A 24,844-nucleotide genomic window follows, 5' to 3' on the forward strand; every position below is an offset into this window, starting at 1 on the left:
CTAATTTCTCAAGTGCAAACCATCCCTCAGACTTCTGCCTGGCAGCAGAGACTTCACAGTTCAGCAGAACAACAGACAGCAGAACAAGAGACAGACCTAACCCACAGACAGAAGGGCAGGGAAGGTTCCCAGGTTTGCACTCCCCAGTGAAGCCCATTAACTAAGTTACTTCTCAGTAACTACTTCTGGATTTCTTGGAGATAGGATGTACAAAAATATAATCAAAACATTCTAACCATCCCATGGCAGCATGCTTCAACAGGTGTCTAAATGATACAAACTTTAGGAAAGAAAGGATTACTTAAGTTCAATATATATATAGATCATTTGAACCAGACATGTAATTAAAATTAAAAGACAAATAAATAATATAAAAATATAATTAAAGATGCAAATTATCAAGTAGTTACCTCATTTTATAGTGATTATATTATACTAGAGAACCCAAGATAAATATTACTGCTGAGATATGCAGAGCCATGTACACAAAACAACACAAACTAGTACTATAAAACCAGAAAATAGAATTTTTCAAAAACATTTACTAAATACTAGTATTCCCTTATTTTGGTTGGACAATGATATAGCCTGTGTTAACAAAATTGTGGGGAAGAAGGTAATAGCCATTTACAGTTCAGAAAAAAATAAACTGCTAAGCAGACTGTCTCATACCTGTTGTACTATTGTTGTTAGTTCCAGACAGAGTTGTATGACATTATTTCTTGTTACTGAGTAATCTGTGACAGCAGCAAAAGGTGATCTAAAAAGAAAAGAAAAAAAAAGAAGTAAGTTGAATAGCACTAGCAGATATCCACTTGCAGTTTTAAGTTCCTCTTTCAGAAATTCCATTTAGAAAAGCATTATTTCTAACAGTTTACTTCTGGACTACCTTCACTCCCCCAGAAGAAGCCCAGCTGGCCTTCTGCATTGGTTTGGGAATACCCTTATAAAGACAGTCAGAGGCACTACTTCCTCCTGTGATAGGAATGGTGTCCAGATGTGAATGAGATCAGAGAAGCTTTTGGCTGATTCACTGGGATTCTTGGGATTTGATCTAATATCTGGGGGAAGTAATAGAGTGACTTGGAATAGGTAGAATCTAGAGGGGGAAACAGCATTTAAACCCAGAGATGCATCGAAGAATGCTGAGAAGTGGCTACAAAGCCTAAACTGGAAGCACAACTTGACATTCTCACACACTGTGCTACAGTCAGAACTGCTTAGTGAAATGCACAGTGTAATCCAACATTGACAGACCTTACCTACATGTGTCCCAGCCTTTAAAAACTTTATATTAGGATGTTTAAAATGCTTGCCTACCTGGAAGCTTGCTTGCCTTCTAGAGGCACTGCTAAAATGTATTTGGTTATCTAATTTGTGTTCTACAAGCCTCACAAACTGTAAGCTCATATACGTGACCTATATTCTTTATTCAAGAAGTAGCCAAACACTAGGCAGGACTGTTATTTTCTCTAAGAGGAGTCAAAGCTTGACTTTATTAGGACTTTATGGGCATTATTAGCATCACAAAGATAGCATTTGTCTCTACCTGCTTCAAACATTTAAAACACACAAAAAAACAGGTGGTAGTGAGGTTGTCTTTATATCAGGATGGGTCACTAATCCCTTCCCCAACTGGCTTCTTTCATCACTTTGCATACAGTTGAATATACCTTGAAGAGTTTTACAGCACTGCTTGGTATTCTGCCTTCCTTATTTAAGCCTGAAGACATTTCCAGTACAAAGAACTTTGCTATAAGCAAGTCCCAGTGATAGCTGTAAATACTCTGTTTCTACTGGCACTAACAGGTTTCTAAATTACAGTAATTCTAAACACAGAATTACTGAAATTTTAGTGTGGGCAGATTTGGAATTGTCCATTAATAACCCCATGTGAACTCCACTATCTCTGATGGTTTCTTCTCATGCTCTCTTTCTTCTCTAGGGCTCTCAATCCAGCTCTGATGGTTCATAAGACAGAATTAACTCTGAGGTGCTTAGTTAAGTCTACCAGCTTTAATTTTATATAATACATCACACAATGACATCCACTTTCTGCCTTTATTTTCTAGAGAGGAAACCAGTACATTCTTTTAAAATGAAAGTACAGACACTGGAAGCTAAGGTAAATTCCAAAAGGTGCCTTATGAAAGTCACTGGACATAGACATACAATTCAGAGGCCAAGTCTTCTGCAGCATATGACAACCATACAGTAGGTACACACTAGAGCAGGCCAACCCATAGGCACACCCAGAGATTATTACTGAAGTTTAGGAGATATATGAGCATATTAAAGGATGAAAGGTAACAAGGTAACTGAACTGAACTGAACTAACATAACTCAGTTATGAACCATAACTGAGTTCAAGAAGTATTTGGACAATGCTTTCAGGCACTTGGTGTCATTGTTGGTGTGTCCTGTGCAGAGTCAGGAGATGGACTCAATGATCATGATGGTCCATTCTAACTCCGGGGATTCTGTGATAATTGTGTTTGAAGAAGTACACTAGTCAAGATGTATAAAACCACTGATTTTTCCTTCCATAATTGTAACTATTGAGGTTCTGAAATCTACCTGAAACCTTGATTTAAAAAGGTCATGTTCATTTAGGAACTTACTTTTATTGAAGATGAATGGAATCAAACTAGCAAATGGTATTATTTTACTTTAAGTATGGGTGTTAATACAATTTGATCCTGAAATTACACAACTGGAATCTATTTGACATTTCACAGCCTCCAGCATTTCTCTAAACAAAATCACACAGTAGGCTTTGGCTTCTAATACCACATCATACTCCCTCATACTTTTGTAATTTAGTTTGGTTTCACGGTTCATGAGAAAAGTACGAGTATTTTTTACCATCATTACTCTCAGTGAAAATCATTAAAAATGCCCCAAATAAACTTTGTTGACTTTAAAGAGCAGGCAAAGGGACTGAGACATTACTCATTTTAGTTAGATTTAAGTTATCCCAGTGAAGACTTACTGGCAACAGCACGTCAAGCAGGCAGCAAGGGTGTCAGCAGGAGGAAGAAGACTACTATAAATCAACAACTAAGATGTAAGATTTTGAGAAGTGCTTCACAACTTAAAAAGATAAGGAGGCAGGTTCATGGTTTAAATAAACTCTGCTTCTGCAGAAAACCAAAGGGATCCTCCAACTGCCTCCTCTGGAAGTCTCTGTAGCTTTTAAACCAACTCCCTTGCATCAATTTCTGCAGATGCCTCTCAGGGGTATTGCTGGAAACTGGACCAGTAAAACTGCAACTCCCTTTTCTCCCCATCTCCAGTTCAGACTCCATCCCTGGAGGCCATGTGCATGCACAATTACACAGCCACTTCTACATAAGCAGCTAGATAAATGGTAAGGGCCTCTCTAAATGTTTGCCTCCAAAGGAAATGTATTTTGGGATTCCATCCCAAGCCTCAAATTCAGTAGACAAAGTCCTGCAAGATTCAGTGTAACAACATGCCAGCAGTTTCAATCAAAATAGCAACAGAAACTTCACTGTAGGATCCCCAACTGGATTTCACATGAGACACAGTGTAAAATACCAATCTGACAAAAAAATCTCTTCATTGATAATACACCCATTGCTTATAATTTTAATACAGCCCAATATTAATGAATGTGAATAGATGAATCAACTTGTATAAATGCAAATAATGCCTACATATACTATAACTTCAGGTGGCTGCTAAAACCCTTTCTTCCTTAAGACCTGCACCAGGTATAAGAAATTCCCTGTTTAATTAGACAACTTCTCTCTACTTTAAAAAAAAAAAAATCCTCGGCTTGGCAGAGCCATTTCTATCACCTTGCAATTTCTATGCTTTTCTTTCAAAGCCACATTTTTCACAGACCCTAGGACCTTCAGGTTTGAGGAACATCATACAACTCCAGTGAAGAAAATTCCCTGAGAAAAACTTGCAATTTTCAACACCTGTACTGTCCAATTTGGTGCTTTTAAATTTAAACAGGAACTAAAGAAGTGCCTTGGTCTGGGGTCACGTGTTGTCCCACTTCCTGCTGCAACACTGATCTCAGTGTCTCACCTCTCACAGTCATTTCCAAGATATTTCCAATACACATTGCCCTCTTTGGGGAAGACTTTTTACTGTTTCTCACGTAATTCGTTTGTTCTTCCTTCAGAATTGTGATTTCCTTGCAACACCCACATGGAAACACCTTTGTAGCCCCACAGCACATCTACCACATGCCCTTTCCGCTCATTTCCTCTTCCAAACCTCTGCTGGTTTCCCATTTTCATTATTTGTCTAACCTTCTACACCTGATATCTTAAGGAAAATAAATTTACACAATCACATGAATGCTTTTGCAAACACATACAGGGTAGTTTTTGCCTTTAGTCTCGCATTTTCTCCTTCCTTCTCCTTTCCACCACTTGAAGCCATTAGTCATTTTCAAACCACATTCACAAATGAGTGGGTAATAGGTTTCAAGGATAATTACATTAATAGACATTTTGTGATCATGAATACAGCTGGAAAAGTGGGAACCACGATATTTTTCCACTATGCAAACCCACATTGTGAACCTTTACCTTATGAGACACGAGGGCAAGATGAAGAGCTTTGAAACACCTCATCCACAGGGAAAAAACACTGGTGCTTACTTTTTTTTTTTTTTTAAATACTAAAGTCAATCAACTTCAATGCCCTCATCTATATAGGATGTAAAGTTTTCCTAAGACAAGGCATGAAAAGGCTACTGGTTCTTTTCACTTTTTTAAACCAGTGTCTGACATAAATAATCTAACACCTCTGAAATGTGACTTTGTTTATACACATGTAATGTAGGCTGCAACACACATGTATGTGTGTACACTTTTATGAATTGAGACCTAATTAGCATTTTTAACAGCATCAGCATCTTTCAGAATGAAAAAATAAGTTCTATTATTAAACATTCATTCATGAAACCACCCTGAAGGACTCTTAGAAAAACCGGTCACATTAACATAGCACAGCTAATTCCATCACAGAATTAAAAAATAATACAATTCAACAGCTATTAATAGTTACAACTATTGATTCCACATGAAAAAAATCCTTCAAAAACAATTAAAATTTTGCAAAGGAGATGCATACCCTCACTATTTCTACATTATCAACTATTTTTTCCTCATACGCTTTAGCCTCCTCATCAGTCTTCTTCATATAACATTAAGGGGAAATAATACATAGAAATAACAATTTCACTTTAAAAAGTTGCAATTTGGACAAATTCAGAATGCTGTTAGTAAAAGCATAACCCAAATCAAAAATTCATCCTATTTCACCATTAGTTGTAGTACTGAGATATTTTATAACAATAAACACTGTGAGCAGTTTAAAAACAGTATCATGCTTATTTTAGCATCCTAACAAGGGAAAACATCCTCAGAGCCTTTTGATTAAACATAATAGTCCAAAATCTTTCAAAGAGAGAGGCAACCAAAGCTGCAATATAACGCAGTCTTTAAAGGCAACATACTGAGGTCAAATAAAAATCTGAATGCACAATACTGTTGTATATACACTGCCTAAGCCATCTAAGGTTCATAGTTCTAGGCTTTCATGAAACAAACATTTTATTTGTATTTCTAATGGAACTGCTTTATGTAGATGCAGGGAAGAATGTAGTAAAATTCACACTGGACAAAGGAATTCTTTAAATGAGTGCTCTATTAAACATCTACAGCTGTTCCAGGAGCACAATACAGTTAAGTACCATAGCATTCTGAGGCAGCACTTACTGACAGGTTTGGTGTACCACTCATACCAGCAAAAAGGGAAATGCATAAAGGAAATAAGATTCAAAGGTTTAAGGCTGAAACCCAGCTGATAAATAGTGCAATACCAGTGTGGTGAGTAAAGAAACGCTAACGGTCTTTTATCTCTTTTTGCTTGGGTTTCATTTGTTTACTCCCACCACCTCGTCTATAAAGCAGATTTACCCTGTCAGGACAAGTAATAACCAAGCACAGCTAGCAGGACTGTATGAAGTCTCTAATAAAGGAGACTCTAAACCAGTAACATTTTCTTTGTAAGAAAGAAGTTATGGGCTTTCAAACAACACGCCTCTTTACTAAAACTACAAAACGGTCATGCCATAAACATCACCAGGGCTCATTCACCAAAAACAATGAGGCAAAGAAACACAGCTGAATACATTCTACCTACAATGGAAGGAAATATATGCACTGAGTGAAAAGAAGGACATCCATTTTGGTGTGGGGAGTGTTCTCCTACTACAATGCACACTTAAAGGGTGTGCTAAACCCGAACACCCAGATTTGCTCTGTCAAAAACCAAGACCATTTACATCATTGCAGGCTGCACTTCTCTGATGCATCAAAGCATCACCAAAAAAATTTCATGGTGTAAGCCTTGGAGATCCTGCTGATGCTGTCAGCCACTGAGGCATTCAAATGTCCTTAACTTCAGGAACAGATTTTGTTCTTATTTAATAGGATTTCTGAATGGATACGACTGCTTCACAGAATTGCAGCAATTCATGCCCGTACCAAAATAATTTGCCCACCTGAGGTTTAGAAGTTATAGGATTACACCCCAGTATTCTGTGAACGACCCTAAAAGCAGACCTAGACTTGCCAAAAAGGCCTTTTACTGTGAAAGTTTACATATTTTTTTATTTCTATCAGCAATTTTACCATATAGTTTATATAACCAACAATTTCTAGCTACAGTTAGGTTTTTTGTTCACCTTCTTTTTCCATTTTATTCATGTACCATGTGTCCAGACAGCAGTGGTAAGTTAATCAGACTGATGCATATTTGTCAGCCTGCTAGCTTTTCTCTGGCCACAGCACTGAAAGTCTTGAATACAAAAATCTATGTCCACAAAATCTCTTTGTTTCTCCTACTTAGACTGCAGTGTAATCTGCAGCAGCAGTTCAAGTTTTTTATTCCCAAAAAGGGGATAGTGCTAGTATGAAAAACAAGAGCTACAGAAGAGTTGCTGTGAAAGACATATTGAATCTCTGCCCACACAGATGGCTGAGTCAAACAGTACACTAAAAAAATCCAGTGGTGCTTGACAAATCCTAATTCACGACCATTGAAACCTGTGACACAACAACAGACGCAAAATGTTGTAGTAGTTATCTCATGGGAAGTTGACTGTATTTTCTTAAATTCTTAAAAGAAAAAAACCCTACCACATTATCTTACTGTCTCTTTAATGAGGACTCATATAGCCCTAAAAACAACCAATCCTTCCTCACTACTATTCTCTAAGTCTGCATTTATACTTCATACAGGTATTAGTCCTATTCTTAAGATCCAAAATGTTCTCCTGATGCTGCATAAGATATATGGTATAAGGAGTCCTTGCTCCAGATAACATAGTCCAAACACTAGACTAGACAGGAAGAAGCCCAGAAGCACAACTAAGAACTCTATTCTTGCTTCGTGCAATCTGCAGGAAATACAGATTTCCAGGGATTTTGGTTGGCAAAGACAAGTGAATGTGGTGAAGGTGAATGAAGAGAACATATCAAACCAGAAACAACGTGGAAGATGGCATCACCAGAAGTGTGTGCTGGCAGAGCAAGGAGAGAAATGGGAAGAGACAGAGCTCATGAAGCTGCCTTCAAATGTGACCTCAGTCCAGGTTTGCTAAAGATCCTTCCTCTTCCACAAAGAACAATACAGCTCTTCCCAGTCAAGACTGCAGTAATGAGGTGTACCTGTTAAATCCAGCTGTCCCATGAAAGAAAAACATATGATGTCCAGTGGAAGAGGAACAATGAGGTGCTTAAAGGATTTGTAAAAGCATTCTGCTCCCAAGGCTGTCTTCATTTTGCAGCAGCTTCTGACTCATTAGGAGACAAATTCAAGGCTCAGAGTTGTGCCAGCTTCTGAAGAAGATACAATTTTCTGTCTGCCTGTCAGGTGGTCTTCTAAGATCTGGGAGAAAATCTATTGGACGAATCTGAGCACTCAGAAATTCAGGACTCATCGTGATTTCAGTACTGCAACTGAAAGGTATCAGCAAATCAGTAGAAAAGAAATGAGCTGGGAGTACAGTACAAGACCTGGCTGTGTTCTAACCAGAGAGAAAGCTACTTATAAGCATTGGTAAATGCTCTAAACTTGGGGCTCAGAAGAATTTTCTGAGATGCCTATGGTATCATTGCTTTCCAGTTTATGCTTGCCTCTAGACAACTGGGAAGTTTTCACTGGAGTCATTGAAGATGCAAGTAACATAGCAAAATCCTAACAGAATTTTGTTAAAGATGGAAAAAAGTAACTTCAGCTCTCAAAATCCTTGAGGCGTTCATGTTGCTTTTAGATCATGAAAGCCATGGATGGATAATGTATACATAATACAGAAATTGCAGAGACAGTGAATACCAACACAGCCACACACAAAGCAACATAGCAACATTTTATAAAGTGTTTTTCAGGTGGATTGTAAATGTGTGGTCTAAGAATGAAGCCTTAACCAGGATTAACAGAAATAAATATGCCTAATTTCAATTCCAATTAAATGTGCAGATACTATTGGACATACTAGTGCATAGAAAAAAAATATTTTCATGAGGTTAGAACTAGCTTTATGCCAAAAAATTGAACACATGCATAGTGCAAATCCACAATAGTGAATTTTAATGAGAAATCCTAATTTAATTACACATTTTTAAATATTCCTCACCAGGATGGAGTGAATCAGCCCTATAGAAGGCAGAATTTCCAGGAATCTGACACATCAGAGAAGAAGGAAGATAAAGAAAGGTGACATATATTACTATTCCAAAGAATACAACTTTCATGAATTACAGGAGTAAAGACTGAACAGAACTCCAGCAATTTACCTGGAAGTCTAGAAGACCTGATTGACTGTAATTCCTGAGAAGTATCACAGGAGATGTTTCAATGCCAAGTTGCTTTGATCAGGTAAGGAGTTTTTTTGCTATAGCCTGAAGTGTGGGTTTCCATCTGTCTAAATTACATTCAGAGTCACGTAGAAATGCATCACCCTTTCACAAAAGACTCATGGGTTTTCAAGGCACTGATCTTGTCAGGAAATTTGCTTGAAAGAATTTTAAGATAAGGGAGAAGGTATAAAACAAAAGGTTTTAAAGCTATGAAGTCTCCTGAAAGAGGATACATTTTGTGGGCTGAGAAAGTAACAGGAAGTTAAAATTAGATTCAAACGTATCAGTGCGATGACAGTTTCCTTACAGCATGTTATAGGAGAGTTATTCCATGCTCCTCAAAATCCTCAGACAACTTTTTTTGAAAATAGAATTCTCTTTTAACATTTCCAGTTCATAAATGAAACTAAACCAAAACACTTTTAAAGCCTGGCAATAAAAGCTACTCTAATTTTCAGTAAAACTCAATTTCTTACATACATCTGGAAGTAGGACTGCTCCAGGCAAAGACCTGGAACAAAGAGTGTCCTTGGATTGGCCCTGCACAGTAGCACTGCAAGACTACAGTGAAAGTAACTCAGCTAATCACAACTCTTACACTCCTTTAAATAATTGTGCCGGGCCTAACAAAGTCCTTAAAGATCTTAAGTGTCCCACAGAAACATCACAAACAGAGCACTCACTACAGCAACAAGTGAAGCACAACCTGTATGGCGCTGTCACCACTCCCTATGTATAAAACCCCATCACTGCATGTCTATGCAAGTTGGAGCTGCTGCTAGCTGCTCTTCCCAGACATCACCTCAAAATCCACTGCACAGGGACAGCCTAGAAGGGCAATGGGGTGGACAACCCTAACAGCCACTTCATTCATCCTAATGGTTTGCTCTCCCCTCTCAGAACCTAAGATGGAACTGGTACTAGAAAACAACCAAAAAACTAAGATTTGGGGTCTAGATTTGATAGCGACAGGTGTGCAGAATAAAATTAAATCCATGTTCCTAACTTTTACTAATCAATTTTTAAAATCTTTCTATCTCCCCCTAGTGGCCCCAATACTTTCTTAGAAGGTATACAAGAAGCAGAATCATATTGATCTCCAGATGTTCCCACTTCCTGAGAAAAATGTGGTTATTGGCCTACCTTCATCCTTCACCCCTTTGGGGTCTTCACAAATGAAGAAGAACAAACTTTACCAAAATACCCAGACGCTCATAAATCAGAAAGTTCTTAAAATGTTTTAGAAAACATTTCTTAGAAGCAGGTGTTTAGATCTTCAAAAGAACTTTCCTGGAAATCTGAAGCTTTCTTTGGACACTCAAGACAGCATTGCTGAAAGCATATCACCATAATTTCCCTCATTTTTGACTTCTTGGAATTCTTGGGTCTGATCAGCTGTCATTTCATTTCAGCTAAATGCAAAAAGTACATGCAGTGCACAGTACTACAGTGACACACCAGTCCTCAGAAATAGATGTCTTCTAGCATCAATAACTACCTTCTTCCTGAACTTCCATTATTAAATTTATATTTAGTTGCAAAAAACCCATTGCTCTTCAATGTGCTAAATGCATGTACATATATACAAAATTCACTTTTGAATAACGGACTATTAAAAAAAAAGAACTCAAAACCCCATCAAACAAACAACCAAAACCCAAAACGAACTTTGAGTTCTTACTAACCAACAGTCTTTAATCATGACCACAGTTTCAATGAGAAACCAAACAAGATTATTTCTCAATAGAAATCTGTGGCAAAAACTGACTCATCTATGCAAAAGAACATGTTTTTCTACTGCTCTTTCTGTTTCAAAACCCAGTATGATATGTTGTTTTCTGCCAATAACAATTTTGCAGGGAGAAAAAGTAAAGCCTATAGATATTCCAAGCACTAACAGGTTAGAACAGAGCTAAAAATATACTCCCAAATTTTCAAGTCTCAATACTAAACTCTTTCCATGAGATTGCACTAATTCTCTACACACTGATGTTAAATACCTAAAGAAAAATTTAGGAGCCAACTTTAGGTACTCTGGGTTTCAAACTTGGGGAAGGGCTATAGAGGGAGTAGAGAAGAAGAAGCAATGGTAGCTGCAATCTCCTGAACAAAACAAAGAGCTTACAGCCCGGCTTAAGAAGTGGAAAAGATTCAGGCCTCACCTAAGCCATTTATATGGAAATCTTTTATGGGAGAGAAGTTGGTTTTCCTCAGAAAAATGAAACAAAAAACACACTGCAGTAAAACAAAATAATTCTGTTGGATTAAAAAAGTTACACAAAGATCATACTCTGAACAAAACTTCATCTGCTAGAAACAAAATAAGATACACCTTTAAATCAAGATAAGCATTTTATTTTCTCTGATGAAAATCCACTGTGATGCATTATATAAAGACTTACACATAGACTACTTTTAAACACTTTAGGAATTTCAACTATCATCTTAAATACCTGCATATTATTCTTGTTATAATTAGAAAAAATCACTACAAATGTAGCAAAAGCACTTCAGTCCTGGTCCCACATATGACCTAGGTAACAGAGGTTAAAGTGTAGAGCACTACCACAAATCAGAAGTATTTTATTGCTATTTAAAAAAACCTAAAACATAACATGCATGTTTGTACACACACACACTCTGGAATTATATGTTGACATCCATAAAATGAAAAGTATGATCAGTTTTGTGAACTTGATAGTATCAAAGCAATTGATCTGATTTATGCAGGTTAAATTGCTGCTTTGTATTAGTAAAAAATGCATATAAAACCTAATGATGTCGTCCTCTCGCTTACATACATTGAGTATATGCGTGTAGGGTGACAGTGCATATGAAGCTACTGTATTGAAAAGCTAATCTGAATTGCATGCCGACCTAAAAAAAAAAAAGAACTGGTGCAAATATCCCCTCAGAACATATGAATGAATTGTAATTCTGCTTCCATTCAGTTTCTATGTTACATTTTGTAAAGAAGTTGGAGCTTGTTCATGTACGTGATCTGGTTACCTGTGAGACATTTGGGAGATTTTACCTGTCCAACCAAGCCAGAAGACTTTTTGCTGCTCCAATCAGATCCACTACTGATGTCAGAAAATCATTCGGCAATTTGCGACTGGTCCTTCCATCATAGTGACCACTCCTCCTCCTTCCAGTAATGAAGTTCTGCAAATTTTTGGCAGATGCATTCAGTTTGTGAGAAAGGGTTTTTAGATTTTCTGTTTCCAAACCATAGTTCTGCATTGGGAAAAAAAAAAAAAAAGCAAAGCAAAGAAAAGAAAATTAGCTTTACAGATGAACAGAAGAACCAAGAACAGCAAAACTGATCTTCTACTTCATTCCTAGTAATTAAGGCAGAAATACACCCACTCAGTAGTTTTTAAATGTATAGAATGTTCTGTTTCTGGAGTGCATAAAAAGAGAACAAAAGAAGAGCAAAATTATGAGTGATCCTTTAACTTGTTCTAAGTGTACTGAGAAAAACATCTCAAAGAAAAAACCTAGTCTGGAAAACTGTTTTTCAAAGCAGTGCATCACTGTCAGTAGAGCACCAGAATCACAGAATGGTGTGGGTTGGAAGGGACCTTCAAGACCATCTCGTTCTAACACCCCTGTGTTAGAACGTGCACAGACGTGCACAGACACCTTTCACTAGAGCAGAGCCCCATCCAACCTGGCCTTGATCAGAGAGTTCTCTCTGTAGACCTGATGATAAGAGATTGGTACCCCATGTCCATATTCAGAACTCCTCAGACACACCTGGCACCAGGCCTTGCAACCTGCAGAAGTATGCAGCATGGACATGCTGTGGCACTAAATTGGTTTTGTTGGCCTCAGAGATCTAAGTAAGTTAATTAGCATACTGAAATTATTTTTTAGCAGTTAAGGACCACCACAATCACATACCAGAGAACACAGTGCTGCCCTGCACGACCTCTATCTTCTATTACTCACTCATTTAAAGTCAAGTTTAAAACTTTGTTTCCATTTAAGAGTCACTCGCTTAAATTACATTCCTTAGCTGTGCTGATGAGATATAAATAATTATGCAGAAATATTAACAAAAAGTAGTAACAAACAATATTAACAAACAGTAGCTGGAAATCCTTCAAAAGTACAAGTGTTACCAAAACAGCCCTCAAGAATGCCCTGATTTAACGTTCAATTACAATATAATAAAGTACCATCAGCGATTTGTCATTTCTATAAAAGATTTGTTTTCCTCACATACACAAAGAGTGATAGAGTTATTACAAAAACGGCTTATTTGCCTTTGCAAAGGAATTAGCAGTTGCACAGACTTGAGTTTAGTGCTCCTCTAAGAGAATTATGGAATTTTGAAGGTTCTCACTTTAGCCACATCACAGGGTGATAGCATGGGGTGTTGAGAACTCGCTCAGTTGGCAATGAAATGGGCTACTCATTACAGAACATGGACCATTTTCTACCACAAACTATGAAGTAGAATGCACAAAGCCCCTCAGAAGCACACAGAAAAATCTACTTCCTAATGACACTCCATGACAGCCCCAGCTCTCCTCCCATGCCCCTGGTTTGCTTCTCATGCTGATCTGTCCACAAGGAGAGAAGGGAGAAGAGATACACTCATCAATGCTATTTTGAGATTGCTGAAGCTTATTCGCCTTAGTCTTTTTCTATTGGAATTGAGGGGGCACGATGTGAGGTGGTGATTATTTACAGCAGTTGTCTTGCTCCCAATCCAAACCATGTACTAAATGAATTTAATCCCCTTTTACTACACAGGGACTGCAGGAACACTATACTGAAGCCATTCCCAGTGAGCCCCCAGCCCTTCCACAACATCCACTCCCATACCAAGGGGGCTCATGATGGAAAGGAGACACTACAGCACACAGCTCATCTGCCACCTCCCAGCCAGCTCTGTGTGCCTGTAAACTGAGCACACTTTGTGAGGCAGCTGCTCAACCAACAACCATCCTTCTGCAGCAGAAAATGCACTTTGGAACTCAGCTGAAGGGGCCACTGACCACATACTAAGGTTGCACTTCATAAACTGGAACTTTTGTGAACATCCCTATCTTGGGCAAGGAAGGCTTTGCAGGCGTGTTTCTCAACTAAACAGATGCTGTCCCCTGCCACTACAATCAATCCCAATAAGACAAATTGTATATTTGGGCAGTAACTTTTCCACCATGTACATATTTAAGAGCAATTATAAAACAGATAGCATTAGGTTATAAATAAAAAATTACAAGATGAAAACAATTAATTTGGATTGAAAAGAAAAATGTACATTATTATGCAGCTAAATGGCTCATAACTAATAACTTATTAAATCAGTCCAAAATAAGAAGATAAACATCAGATAAAAATATATCTGTTTTTTCCTGCAGCTTTCTGTGGTTGGTCTGCTGAGGAAGCACAATTAAGGAGTGAGGGGGAGTAGGCTGGAAAAAGATAACAGGTTTGTTCTTACTTCATTCTGCTTCTTGAGCATCTAGCTCATCTTGGCAAAATTAATGGGGGAAGAAATAAATGAAAGATATTCTGGATGAATGATACATCACCAAAAATGTCTTAAAGACCAGCCACAAGCAAGCCCCAACAACATGGCACTCATGCCCCCACACGTGGGGGTACAACCACAGGCTGCAGGCCAGCCACAGGCCTTCTCACAGGGCTGCCTTCTTTCTGACACACTGAAACGCTGAATTTCTTAATTCAGCAGGCTGTTCCCAAGGAGCTGAGTCTGATAATCCAAAAATAAAACTAAGGTGGGTGAGGAGGGGGTGTGTGGGGAGAGTGCCAAACAAGGCCAGGCACCTTCTTGTCACCCCAGCCGTGCCCCGCACAGGGCCCACAGCCAGGGGAGACCACACTGAGGCCGAGGCAGGATCCCAAAGGTCTTCAACAACCCCAGATTATTTCAGCTCCCCCTCTTTTGCCATCTCCTCTTTGTCACCTTGTCTGTCCCTCACCTGCGTGGACAGGCAGGTGCTGGTTCCCAGCCTGTGCAGGCCGCCATGCCCACCCCAGAGGGAGCCTTGGCAGGCAGCGTACAGACCTGTAGTACCAGCAGAAAGTAAAGCACCAGAATAAAAGAAAACCTGCAATATTGAACACTGCAGACCAAGCAAAACACTCAGGTTTTTTTGTACAACAGGAAAATAGGCTACATTTATGTATACACTTCTTTAGAAAATCAGCTACAAAACCTTAGTGGCTCTCTCTTAATATTTAAGTGATGGCCACCTACAGTCAGAGTCTTTTTCACAGGCTGTTTTTCACCATCAGATATGAGGGAAGGAAGAGGCAGCGTTAAGAGATTCAAAGCCTGTTTTAACACATATTCATCAAATGTGTGTGTGTGTATGTTAACATAAAACACTGTGCCTAGGCCACATGTGAATTCTGTCTTACATGAGGATTGCACTGATTTTGGTAAAGCCTCCACCTGTAATATCATACAGATAAAGCCAGAGATGGAAAATACAGAGATAAATTTCAGGCAAAATATATTTTGGGGCAGCTGTATTTATTGAAGCCTTTAAGTAGAAGGATCCTAAAGCAGCAGCCAAGCCAACAAAATCCTCACTTTGTTTATCACTAATATTTCTGGCCCATGTTAAAAGCAACCAGAGCTGTGTGTTCTAATACTAGGAAAAAGCATGCTTAAATAAAAAGTGCCAAGTTGAATCATACTTTATATTCAATAGTACACTATTAACAACACGGTTTTGTTAGAAAAGCACTGTGTTTATTTTCAAGCACTGTAAGAAGATAATTGCAGGCAAAGGAGACAGTTCTTTGTTTTCCCCTAGTCTACATTTAGCCAGCACTAACACGAGTTGTGCTTTCATTAGCCAAAATATATTCACAGTCACTGAAAGAGCCACAAAGAAATCTCTGCATGCCTGTAGAGATTACGAGAAGTGACACAAGCCTAGGCATCCACTCCCCCAATGGGAGGCCACAGAGTGTCTTCAGATACCCCACCCCAACAGAAAAAGCTCTAATGGAGTCCCTTCCGGCAATCATAAAACAAGAACTTGATGAAGCTGAACTACACAGAGTAATAGCTTGTCAGCAGGTGTTTGAACTAAAGGTGGTGGGAGCTATTAATAGACATCTTACCTGCTAATTACTTTTCTGTGCCTTAACATGACAGGGTGAGTGAGGAATTGTAGCTCTTTTTTGCACATGCTGACAAGCAGCAGCTCTAATCACCATTGAGGAGTTTTGCTGGGTATTTTTGTTAGAAGAGCCAGCCTGGTCCCTCTGCAAGCCCATCCTTGCACCAGCACTCATAGGAAGAGAGTTCACAAACCAAATGTGAAAATAAAGCAATATTTTCTTTAAATAGTTTGATCAATGTTCAGTAGTTATGATCCCTGCTTCCCTCAATCAAAAAAAAAAAAAAAAAAAGTTAAAATTTAGACCTCATCTCTTTCCTGTGTTAAATTCACTTGATTCTTGATGGTAGGAAATACATCTGACACTTTTAGCACAGCTGAAAAGTAAAGTGTTCCAAACTCGAACAGCGCTAACTAATCTCTGCTGGCTTAGACAGACTGTCTAGAGGATGCCAGGACTTTAGTTTTGGGTATTTTTATACTGCCCATTCCAAGTGCAAGGCCATCTCAGCTACCTAAATAAGCCAAGCTCAGATCTAAACCCAGTACAATGTGCAACACAGACATAACCACAGTCCCATTAACAAATCCAGAAATCCCTTAGAACAGCTGTCTCGATCACAACTTTTATGCAACCATGAATATCTCTACGTCTCCAAGCACAAATGCTGTATCAAGTTCAGTGACACTGTTTGACTCTTACAAACACTCCAAGACAGGGAAATGAACATATGGCCTCTCTGCCTACCTTTCTAAATCACTGTGTCTTTTCTTCAGCCCAGAAGACTGAAAACCTTGTGAAACAAAAGGCATGAAAGAATACTGCTGAAAACCATGTGAAGCAAAAGGCATGCAGAGACCAGTGTTCAGTTCTGCTGAAGAGACACAAGATGGGAACTGAAGATGCTACTGTAATACTGGTGCTTGTGGGCAAGAAGAAAATAAAAGCAGTATCTTCACCAGACAATGGAGCAGATAGCAGTGCTTACATTGATTAATTTCTGCTGCTCCTCTGCAGAAGGCAACCACGACTGTATAAACTGAAGAAGGTGAAGGTTTATTCTAATTTGGTAACTATTTTTTGTAACACACACAAACAATATAATTTAAAGCAGAAAGAAAATGGCAACCATTTGAAAAGACAAATTTTATAGTCTAGATAGCTGTAGTGAGCAATCAATTACATGTAAAGAAGTGCAACTTCTCCACTGCATCTGATATATCTCAGTAATAAGGATAACTATCACAAGAATGAAATAGTAAGTTTTCTCTCCAATGCAATAAAAAGTCATTTTTCACTTATTCACAGGAGTTTTAGGCAAGAATAGCATATGGCTGCTAAGAAATGGACTTAAAATCACCTCAGGTGAGTTTAATTCTTCTCCTCACTATCTTTCAATGCTTTCACCTTCCACACTTAACTCTTGAGTATCCTTTCTGTTTGTATTATTTATTTGCTTTCAAACAAACAACCTGGAAACAGTAAAGTTCATAGGGTCCTCATTTCTTGAAAAACCTGAGGAAGATTTTAAATGAATAATCAAAACAGCATCACACAGATATCACAGCACATGCAGTCATTTCACAACCACACCTGAAAATTAGTGCTGGGCAAAAATTCACCAAGAAAAGTTCCACCCTTCGCCTCTGAAGTTGATTTTAAAAATGAACAAAATGGATCTGAAACTCATTCTCCAAAACATTTGGCTGAACACATCCCACAAAGTATGAGGCACATAGCTTACCAGCCTAAAGCTGCTAGCAACTGATATCACAGCTTGTCATATGGAAGGTGCCTTATGTAACTTTATACCTCATCAGATCTGCCTACAACATATATTTCTAACGGCCCTTCCTCCAGCGTCTCGAAATGTTAACACTAAGGTTATCTCTCCTTCAAATAGCACTGGCATATGGGGTAATTTAGAAGTGCACAATACATGATCCTAACACATCTGTTTCTTAAACACAGAATAAGTAGATAAGGACAGAAACCCAGATAGCTCAAATGACACTTATAATTTACTGCAATTATTAAACACACACTGATTAAAAGGCAAACTGTTTCAAAGAGTATAAATATTTGTCCTAAATGTTTATAGTCAGAAAAACACTCAGGTGCGTGATACTTCTAGCCTTGCAGAACCCAGGAAAGATGACTATGAAGTCATCATCATTATCTCCTTGAAAAATGCCCTTCTTTTTCTACACCACAATCAAGGAACATGTCAAAAAGCCAAGCCAAGGCCATGCTTTGTAGCACTAATAGAGCAATTATATAAACTATTCTTCTCTTATTCAATCAACAGCCTCTGAAAGACCAAATGCTCATTACTTCTTTGGTTTTTTTTTTTACTTTCTCATGTAATTTAGTCCCTAGACTGCCAAATGCTCTTATTTCTCCATAATTTGAACTACCAGTTCCATATCCAGTTACACGTATTTCCAAAAGTCTTAAACAGCTAATCAGCAGTTCAAAACAATTGTTTGAAAAAGGAAATAAGTATTGTTATGAACACACTACCTTTTAAAAACATTTTACATTGTAACAGCTCTTTTTATCCAGTCTGCTTTTAACTGGGGGTTTACAACTTTATGAATGTCCCTCCCAACCCACTATGACTCTATGAACCAGGGTATGTATTTCATACTTGCCCAAACCTCCAGGCAGTCCAAAGGGGAAAAAAAAATAAAAACAAGAAAAGAAAAGAAAAATACCTACAACAACAAAATCCACAATTAAAAAGTATCTAGAAGGATGTTCACCGTTTGCATGCAGATGTATTTACTGCCTTTGGCACAAGATGGGGTTTACTGCAGTTCTGTGTAAAAGATTTGCTAACACATTTTCAATGTGATCTATATGAGCTATCAGAAAATCTTTAGCTCTTAGCTTTATTGATCTGGTGATGGACTTCAGGATTTCCTGCACTGCAGTTACATTAGCTCAGGCTGAGGACAGGGAGCTATATGATATACGATATATAAGCAGAACTTTAACTTGCAATGGGCAATAGTGGAAATGGTAAGTAATTTTTCTGCTATGAGTATTCAGAATACTAACACTAAATTCCACCTTCAGTACATATAAATCTCCATTCTGAAATGAAGCCTACTTCATTTAGCACCAGAATGATTAAGTCTAATATTCACTGTTACTGACAAAACAGTTTTAAGATCTGACTAGTGATAAGTGCAAAAAAAGTATTTCTGTGTGAGAAATGGCAGGAAGATGAAATTAAGATAAAAGGCATAATTCTTAAGAGGAATCAAATTATTCATGGGTAAAGTAGGTCTATTTTTTACATTCATTTGCATATCAATGTTTTGTGTTAGTGGTAAATGATAAGTAATTTCATGCTGTTAGTGCACACCAATGTTTTCTCTGCCAAATAATAATGCTATTTCATCTGCTGCAATCTTCTAGCCTTACAGATTGAAATATAGTGTGCAATAAGAGATCTTCCTGTACAGCCACAGCAGATTTAACTAACTAGCATGAAACTAGTACTGAAACTAGTATGCTCTATAAAGCAAAATCTGTTTTATTTTTTAACCAAACTTTATTCCACACAAATTAAGAATTAACTCCCTGAAGAATTATTTTGCGAATTCACAGGGACTTCATAAAGTTCTTTGTTAATGAAAAACTTCAAAGCATCCAAAAATTATTTTTGAAGCTTTTCAAATATTCTTATAACAACACATCTACTTTAGGATCTCTGTTTAAAAATATTTGAAAAATCAAATTAAACTAATTTGATCTTCATGCAAACACAATGAACATGATATTTAGGAAAGCAAAAAAAAAATCCTCCATCTGGCATCTCATTCATCAAGGCATTGTGGTAAACTAGATCATTTTCTTAAAGATGGAAGAAGTCATGTTTGGCTGTGAAGTCTTCAGTTTTTGTGTTTTCCAGGCAGTGTGTAGTGTTTTTTGGGAAAAAACAGTCATACCCAGTTTCGTAAATGAAACTCCATCTCCTGACAAACAGATGATAGAAAAAGAATTATGTAATTTCTTTGCTTTTTTCAGGCCAGTTACATATACCAGGAGCTACAAGATCCCCCAATGCATTCTAAACTTGATGACTGGTACAGTGATCTGACAGCATTATCTAAGGAATTTGTTCTTTATTATCACTTCTCTTCTCCCAATGCATCATCTCCTTTTCTTCTCAATTTATTTTCTACTGATATTGTTCATTCACATTCAGTTTTTAAAGCAACCACCAAAGAAACAAGGCTCATCACATTTTGTGATGATGAAGTCTGCTACACTGTTGATTGTTTAATGAGTAAATGAAAAGCAGTGTTAGGCTAGCTTCACCCTCACACACATACTGAAAGGATCATGTTGAGGCTAAGATCTTAATGGCAACTGTTAGAAGAGTGTGAGCAACTGTGTATTTTATTACCTGTGAATAGTGGAAAAACATGGCACTCAACTCAGTAGTTTTTCCTGTATCTCTAGAGCTGGACATGTAGTTCCTCAGTCTATCATTTTCCACCAGTTTTGAGACATCAATTTTTTGGGGTGATTTTGTTAATATGAATAAAGATGCCCATCCACATCAAGTAAAAATCTACCTGCTGACACCGCCAGTCTGATTGCATGTCCCAATTTAAACAGAAAGACAAGAATAGGAGATTTGTCTTGCTAGAAATCAAGTAATGCTGCCAGCATATATCCATCATGGTGGCTTCTCAAGCTTTCTCGCCTTGAACAACATGTGACAAACTCTTAGCAGCAACAAAATACCATCACAGAGATCACTACTTATTTCTTCTAAGCACAGAGAACATTTCCTTTATTGTGCCCTTTCTGACATATGGATTTTGTAAAACAGAAAGCTGCACCAAGGCATGATAATCTATTGAACATGCTCCCACCTTCCCAGTCTGAAGGAGAGAGGGAAGGCCTTTGTTAGACTGCCTGCCCAGTCCCAGAGCACGTTCAGCTCCAGCGAAGGTATGCAGGATGTACACCCCCACCATGAGCAGCAAGCATGACCTATAACAGCACTAGCAGCTGGGCAAAAACTTTATTCCTCCTTCCCCGAAACACCACAGGAAAAGAAAACCTGTGAATATCACCCCCTGAATGCTTGTTCTGCTGTCAAGAGCACAGTATGGCAGGCTGGCAGCCAAGAGAGACTCTACTAAAGATGGATAGCACAGGCCACCATTTGTCCTCTGATCAGCTCACAAACACTGGAGGATCCATTTGTTGCAAGTGCTGATGACAGGAGGCAAATAATGTGAGAGACCACAGCCAGCCACCCACCCACCTTCTGTCAGAAACCCATACAGAACATCCTTTAAATAGGATGTGTTATCAATCATAACTGGCTCCCAACTCTTACTGTGGCAGTTTGTGTGTTTAGCACAGTCCAACAGCCCCCACTGGCGTGTCCCCTGCACTCTCCATACCAGCCAGATATGCTTGTTCAGGCTCCCCACCTTCCCCTGGTAAGAAAATGCAGCTCTGTGAATTATAGGCATGCAACACAAGCAGCTGGTTTGCTGTTTGCCCTATCCACAGCTGCCAGGGAACTGCAAGCAGAAGTTTACCCCCAAAAAATATTGGGAAGGGGTGGCAGGAATAAAGCACATCAGCAGTCACCATTGCAGAAACTTTCCTAAGTGACAGCAACTCTGCGTTGGAAAACTCTCTCCTGCAGAGTGGAACAAAAATGAACAATGGGAGAGGTTCTGTCCCCTCAGTTGTTCTCAATGCCAAAAACTGTTTAGGTGGTCACTCACTAACCCAGAGAGAAAGGGGGAAGAAGTAGAAGTAACAATCCTTTAATTTTTTAATATTTACTTTTAAATCAATCTGGGGTTAGCTTGCAAGGCATAATTAACTTTACTATTGATAGCCCATCATACCATCCATATTCTCCAGCATCCAAAGAGATGTTAACTCATTTGGATCATGTATTTGCAACTCATGCTAAGTTCTGCCATGAAATCTCTGTCAAACTCCTATCAAACAAACAAAGAAAAAAATCAGATAATTTAAAAAAAATGCATAGCAACTATCTGAATTAGCAGTTATCCTCTATTGGTGAGCTGAATGTTCTTCTAAACAATACAGCTAAAATTAAAGTCAAATCAGAAGAAAAGACAAGCCCTCTCCAGGATAGACACGCACAGATGCAATAAGAAAAGAAAAGCCTGTAAGTATAGGACCAGTCTAGCCAAATGGATTGCCTCTGAATTAAATTTTCTAAGAGGTTTATCTGATTGGTAAACAATAAATTCAAATTAAGTCCACTAAAATCAATACAACAATAACATTTTGTATCCCTGAGGAGCCATCAGGAGCCAATTGTGAGACTGCAAAAACCTCATCTTAAATTAGAAGCTGTGATCTGAACTCATGCCACTATGTCTTAGCAATTTTCTCCAAGACAAACTCAGAAAAGCAGACAATACTGTATGTGCAACAAGAACCAGGAACAGAGAGTCTTTTTGCATGCATTTAAGATGAAGTATTAGCCTTTCCTAGAAATTCCTTATTTTATATTCAACTTAGTTCCATATACTTTTGCCTAAGATAAAGGAGCTACAAAGACAAGTTGTGTTTGTTTGTCTGAAGATTATATCTGTAATTACATACCAAAGAAAAAAGAAATTTCATCTAATAAACCAGGGTTTTTTTCCCCTAACAGTAATTTATTTTTCAAAGAGCCACAATCTGTTTCCCTGTGTGACTGGGAAAAACAGTCATTGGTGCTCCCCCTAACTTAGACTTTATCTTTCTGAGTTAACTGAAGTATTTACTTTCTTGTTTTCTTTTGCACTCTCCGATAAGAAAAGTACTTTGTGAATAACTCTTTATGTCCACTGCTATATCAGTAGCATTTTTTTAAGATTGCAACTTCCTTATTTAAAAAACAAATTGATGAGTTAACTTATTGCACTGACTCACACTGCAATACTACTAGAAACTGTATTCTACAGAAGATAACCAGTGTTTAAAACCAAATGTTTTCCTTTATGAAAAAGCTTTCTCCTTTTTTTAACTTTTTTTGGGTATGTTTTATTTTTTTTCACTCTTTCCTTTTCATTACACTTCACAATACCCCAAAAATGTAACAACAGGGTATTCAGAAAAGCTGCTGCATATGGAGAACCAACAAACCCTTCTGAAGAGCCTTTCAGCCTACCGTCTTTGATTGCCTCTCCCAGGATTCAGCTTTCTTAAAAGCTCCTTCTGAGGCTTGAAGAATAGCATGTACTAAAAACCCACAAAACAGCACCTTAGGCAGTGAAGTACATCTTAACGGAGCTATTCACAATCCTTTCTACAATGGAGAATGCTGTGTGCCCAATCTACCACTAATCTTTACAGACACACACTAGAAGTTCATAAGGAGGGTGAAGTCAGCACCACACCCCTCACTGAGCAGATAATCCTAGTTATGCACGACACGACCTGACTGAAAAGACCATTACCAAAATCCTTCCCTATGCCCCATCAAAAATTTATATACTATTTATACATAAGATAATTACTTCAGTATTTAATCCTTTCAACTGTGAAATACAAGCAGCTCTGTTTCATCAGGCTCAAAAAATCATCTAAAACATAATTTGCAAGAAAGGACCAGTGAAGAATGACATGGTTAAATATCAGAACATTTTGTTTGTAAAGGGCAACCAACACTCAATTACTCCGTTCACATATATAACTATTTTGCATTCCAAACCAAACAGAGTCTAGTTTCTCTGTGATTTCAGATAAACTTTTATTCTATAAAGACAGACATGCAAGCCCTAAATCTCTGATATGAGTTTATTTAACAAACAACACTCTATCAATAGGTTTTTCCCTTTATCCTGCCCCTAGTTTAAAATGCTAAACTGTTCACACATTACAAATCAGGAGTTTTTTGAGCTGCTTAGATAAGTCTTTAGGATTAACAGTTTGAGTACAGGAAGTGTGAATATGTGAACACTGTTGACCCCTCCCCATTTGCCCCAAGACGTTTACCAGTGCACAGAGCAAGTCTACTGCTTCCAAGATAAGCTCCTGATGGCCAATTCGTGTGACTCCAAGATCTTCCAGTTCCTGATGAGTAATTCGTAATAGCTGGTCACCACTAATCTTCTCTCTCTCAAAGTTCTTTATATATTGCTGCAGGCAATCATCAAGACCTGCAGCAAAAGGACAGAAGGAGAGAAGACAAAAGTTAGCAACATTTTGTACCCTAGTAGGAAATAAAACTGGCCAAAAATTGAGGCAGAAGAGGATTCTTGCCCTATCTTTAAGAGAAGTATTTTAACATTAAAAAAAACTTTATGTTACCCAAGAACCTTAAGATCTGAAGAGCTACAGCAGCTATGGGTTATATACCTGTGGACAATACCAACTGCTCCTGAACCCTGAACAAAGCCCTGAAGTCTCGTAGTTTACTGTGCTATGAATGTCAATCCGGCAGCCCCTCATAACAGGTATGCTAGGCATGCCTCCATCACATCTGGAAGGGGAGAGGAGAAAAGGGAACAATGGAACACACAGTCAAACACAAAGTGGCAGTGCCACACCAAAGTGTCTCTCCCTCTCCAAGGTCCCTCATGTATTGCTGAGTCACCTGAAAGTTCACAGATCATGCCAGCCTCGAAAACAAGCTGCAAAGAGCTCTAGAGAACAAGAAAGGCAGTAGCAGTGCAAATGCAAAAACTGGGCCCCAACTCAGCAGCAGACCCAGCTCAATGTACCACAAAAAGACCTGCAAGGAATGACAGTACACAACTGAGCATGAAAAACCACTCAAATCAAGACCTAGCCGCACTTTTCAGAAC

General features: G+C 38.2%; 1 protein-coding gene across 7 annotated transcripts in view; it reads right to left on the bottom strand.

Moving 5' to 3' along the window:
* The window catches only part of CNKSR2 (connector enhancer of kinase suppressor of Ras 2), a 207,506-nt gene that overhangs the window by 146,735 nt on the left and 35,927 nt on the right, over positions 1-24,844 (bottom strand). For all 7 annotated transcript variants that reach the window (XM_077172438.1, XM_054655123.2, XM_077172446.1 and 4 more), the window contains exons 2-4: positions 24,033-24,196; positions 11,947-12,149; positions 673-760 (exon numbers count right to left, since the gene is read on the bottom strand). In XM_077172438.1, coding sequence (XP_077028553.1) covers positions 673-760; positions 11,947-12,149; positions 24,033-24,196 — 455 coding nt within the window. The remainder of the gene's footprint in view (positions 1-672; positions 761-11,946; positions 12,150-24,032; positions 24,197-24,844) is intronic.

Source organism: Agelaius phoeniceus, chromosome 2, assembly GCF_051311805.1.
Source record: "Agelaius phoeniceus isolate bAgePho1 chromosome 2, bAgePho1.hap1, whole genome shotgun sequence".
Taxonomy (NCBI): Eukaryota; Metazoa; Chordata; class Aves; order Passeriformes; family Icteridae; genus Agelaius; species Agelaius phoeniceus.